Source organism: Egretta garzetta, unplaced genomic scaffold (assembly GCF_000687185.1).
Source record: "Egretta garzetta isolate BGI_Z169 unplaced genomic scaffold, ASM68718v1 scaffold219, whole genome shotgun sequence".
Taxonomy (NCBI): Eukaryota; Metazoa; Chordata; class Aves; order Pelecaniformes; family Ardeidae; genus Egretta; species Egretta garzetta.
The window spans coordinates 383,616-387,648 of record NW_009260671.1 but is presented as its reverse complement, the minus strand read 5'-3'; the positions used below and the strand labels follow the sequence as shown (position 1 = coordinate 387,648).

The 4,033-nt window shown below is 53.8% G+C and overlaps 1 protein-coding gene across 1 annotated transcript in view; it reads right to left on the bottom strand.

The window, feature by feature from the left end:
• Positions 1–620: 620 nt before the first annotated feature.
• Positions 621–4,033, bottom strand: part of CFAP65 (cilia and flagella associated protein 65) — a 32,867-nt gene continuing 29,454 nt past the window's right edge. The window contains 5 exon segments of the mRNA XM_035901107.1: positions 621–657; positions 1,292–1,429; positions 2,090–2,386; positions 2,929–3,078; positions 3,455–3,669. Coding sequence (XP_035757000.1) covers positions 621–657; positions 1,292–1,429; positions 2,090–2,386; positions 2,929–3,078; positions 3,455–3,669 — 837 coding nt within the window.

Sequence of the window (4,033 nt, the reverse complement as noted above, 5' to 3'; positions counted from 1 at the left end):
TTGCCGTTTGAAAAGGGCAGAGTTTGTCCAGGGTGCTCCCAAACCCAGACGCACCAATCACATACGTTACACGTTGGTGGCTGCATGCCCAGAGGCCAAGCTCCTTTAATTGGGCTGCCAAGTGTGCTAGATGGTGCCGCAGCTGCCCTCGCGGGCTGGGTCGCTGTACGTGGGGCCTGCAGCAGCCACTGGAGCAAGGAGGAGAGGAAGATTCAGCACCTGCGTCCTATTGATGTTAGCAGGGGCTCAGCACCTAAATGCCCAGCCATCGGTCCTTCCTCAGGTACATTTCAAAGCAGATTCCACTCCTCTCCCAGCTGGTACAGACTGGGGGCAGTCACAGAGGTTGTCCATGTGCTCCCTGTCATGCAGAGAGGTCCTTCTCTGATGATGTGGCCAGCCAGAGAGGAGAGATCTCGTGAACTCTGCTGTGGAATTGCCAGAGGATTCAAACTGGAGCTGAGGACATAATCAGGACATACTTCCTCAGGGGCAGCCAGCACACTGAGCTCAGGTCATGGTGTGGGAGGATCAGAGTTGCTCTGGACATCACAGGGACGGAATGAAGAGTGGAGACAGCTGATGTGCTTGAAGAGCTCAAGCAGCACAGTGCCCAGCAGCTATGCTCTTGAGGGTGGGGCTGCTGGATTGGTAATTCTGAAGAAGAAGAGATTGGGGTGGGGAGAGTGCAGCCTGCTGCCTCTGAGGGATCATGGGGAATACCCACTGTCTTATCTAGACAAGACTTGTGCAGCTCGGGAGATGTCATCTCCATCCAACAACCCTCTCCCACCCTCCCTCAATTCCATCTCCCTCCACTTCTCCCCAAGCCAGGGCAAATCCTCATGCTTTCTCCCCAGCCCCAAATCTGCTTCCCCACCGGTGGCCATTGCCTCAAACCTAACTAGATCCTACACCATGCTGGACTACAAAAGCTTTGCCCCCTGTCTGCTGTCAGAGGCTGTGCTGCCTGCTCCTTGACCCCTTTTCCCAAGAGACCCCCCTCATGCTGGGCTCTCCAGTGCCTTGGGCCAGCCCCTTCTGCCAGCCGTTCACTGACAGGGCTGCATGATGGTCTTGGGTCTACAGAAAGGCTGTAGTGTTACCACCGCTGCTCTGTGGCTCAGGACAAGCCAAGAAGGGGCAGACGATTCCCCCTTTTGCACAGGCAGCCTTGGCATTGATAGGCAGCCACCCACTTAATCCATGTGGTCTGGAAAGAGCTATGCTTCAGCCTGACATATTAAGGACATATCCTGTTCCCCACCACAGCACAGACAGGCTCTGCTACCTTCGGGAAGGGCTGGGGGGTAGAGCAATGACCCTGGGCCGGGCTGTCAGCACCACCTCCCCACAGCTGGCTTCAATCAGGATATTCTGCAGTGTGTTTTCTAGCACCAGCTCCACCAGGTTCCCAAAGGCCGGCTGCCTGGAGGGGCAAAGGTACAGACAGAGGACAGCTATCAGAAAGCAAATAAGGCAGGCTGCTTGCTGTGACTCCTCCCAGGACACATCAGGGACAGCAGTGGAGCACACACAGTTTCCTATACGCCAATGAACCAAAGGCTTGAGCAGTGGGGTGCTGACCCTTCTCCCAGCTGGCGTCAGGCCCTGACCTCAGACGGAGCTGGGTGACTGTAGTTTTATTGGTTTCTCCCTCCAAGCTGTGCTGTAGTTAGCATTTGTGCATATACACTCATGGCCCGTAGCAGTGTGCAAGGGCGTAGCAACAGCAAACACAAGGTGACGAACTACTGCAGTAGAAATGAAAGGTAAGATAAGCACCCACTGCACTCTAATCTCTAATACAGCCAGGAGTGTCTGAGTGTAAAGCAGACGTCACTCACCACCAGCATCCTGACACTGCCTGGGACTCAACACCAAGATGCAGCAAACCTGAACCCTGCAAGAACTGCACTCAGGAGAGGGTGGCTAGGCAGGCTAGCATTGATTTCCACCCAGAGCACACAGAACACCACAGCAGAAATGCTGCAGGGCAGAAACAGAAATGGGTTTCTGGCCACATGGTGTGCTGCCATGGCTCTCCTGACTGTGCAGCTCTTGCCTTTTCGTGTGAGCTTTTCCTCACCTGTTCATCATCTCCTTGTGCTTCCTCAGCTGCTCATGGTGCAAAATCTCACTCATCCTCCCCTGAAACTCCAGCAAATCATTGTTGGGAGAGGTTTCCTGCCTCATTTCTTTCCTCTCTCCATCCTTCACAGGGTAAAGATCTGGGGAAGCAGAGACCGTGGAGGGGATTGTGGAGCACTGTCTTCTGTCCTGGAGCTCTGCTGATTCTTCACACCGGAACTGGGAGAAATATGGAATGGGCTCATCCAGGCTTCTTCTCATTGCGCCATGGAACTGGGTGTTCTCCAAGAGGCCTCTGGGAGGAGGAAAATAATGGATGAGTCCCAGCAAATCAGATATCTGTATGATCCCAGAGGATCGTTACAAGACAGTACAAATCAGAGGAAAACCCCAACTGATGTTACTGTTTAGTCTGTCCCTTCTTGCTTTCTGGGCCTAAGGGAGGCAGCAAGATGGCTTGAGCTAAGGAAACTACTTTTGTCTCCCCAGCACTGGTTCTTTATGTTTCTGCAGCTGACAGACAAAATAGGTGAATCCCAATGCAGCCTATTCCCAAGATCATGGCAGGCAGAGCGCCCTGGTTCCTGGGCAGTGACACCGATTGCTATGCAGAGATGGGCCCAGCCCCTAGCTGGGGGGAAAGACCCTGCCTTTGGCTGTCACACCAGGACTCCTGAGCTCATAGACACCAAGGAAGCCCTTGGCAGGCTGGATCCCCTGTTCTGGTGCAATGCAAGTGCACAGACTCCTCTGGGATTAGCAGGGGGCTGGCTAAGCTGCATGCACTCCCCTGAAGGACAGGGGTTCCAAAGCAGGTAAGGGTGAAGGCACACACACCTGATGACACCTGTGAGTAGGTCAGTCACTATCTGCAACTCCTGTTTGGAAGCAGCAGCCAGGGACAGCCATTTGGGGTCCATGTCCATCCTGTCTCTGTCCCTACTACCATCCACAAACTTCATCTCCGAGGGCTGGTCACTGAAGGGGCTGGGAAAGTAGGAGTTGTTCCATCAGTGGCAGCACTACTGAACCAAACTACCAAAGATCTGCATCCTCCCGGCTGAGCAGCAGCACTGCAGGCAAGCGGGGAGCGGTGCAGGATGCCAGGGGAGGAGTGGGAGCTGCTGCACTTGTGACAGCAGTAGGGACACTGTCATAAGAAAGGAGCACTGAGCTCTAACAGTATCTCTCTTTTGAGGGAAGGAGAGAAACAGGTCATGTTAGCTAATGCTGGGGAAAGCAAGGCACCTCTTGCCTAATACTGAGGCACTGGAGGGAGCAGAGCTCCAAGTTCAGTGCATATCACAGCATGGGCAGCCCTGGCTCAGATGAAGATGCCATTCCAAAAGGCTAGATCTCTTACCAGGACAAGAAGTATTTGGGGAACTCTGAGGTGAAGTTGCTGAAGAAATCCTCAATAGAGTAGGACCTGGCTGTCACACCAAGGTGTAAGAGGATGGGCTTGGGAGGCTCTGGTCTGACCCATACCCGGCTGGCTTCTTTGTCCAAGAGCAGCCTCCTCTGAAAGTGTCCAACAGGCAGATTGGGCATAGGGTGGTTTTTCACAGGGGGTAGTGTCTGTTGGAGAGAAAGAAATGGCAGGTTGCTTCTTTGGCCACAGGTAGACTGGTGTAGGTTTGAGCACTGGCATGAGAACTGGAAAGCTGAGCAGCCAGAACCACCAGATCCTGGACAGGAGAGAGCGTCAAAATGATCTTGGCACTGCAGTATCACTATCAGGTACGAGTGGCCATGCTAGAAATCAGGTCTGCTCCCTCCTTGCTGCCTAGTGCTCCAGCCCTGAGTGTCAGCAGGGCTTCAGGGTCTCCCCAGGGCACTTAGGGCTGTTATACTCTGATCTATCCCTGTGGAACTCTGGGAGATCTTCTCTGCTCTCGTTAGCACACCAGGAGTGCTGTGGGAGAAGGGATGCGCAGGAATG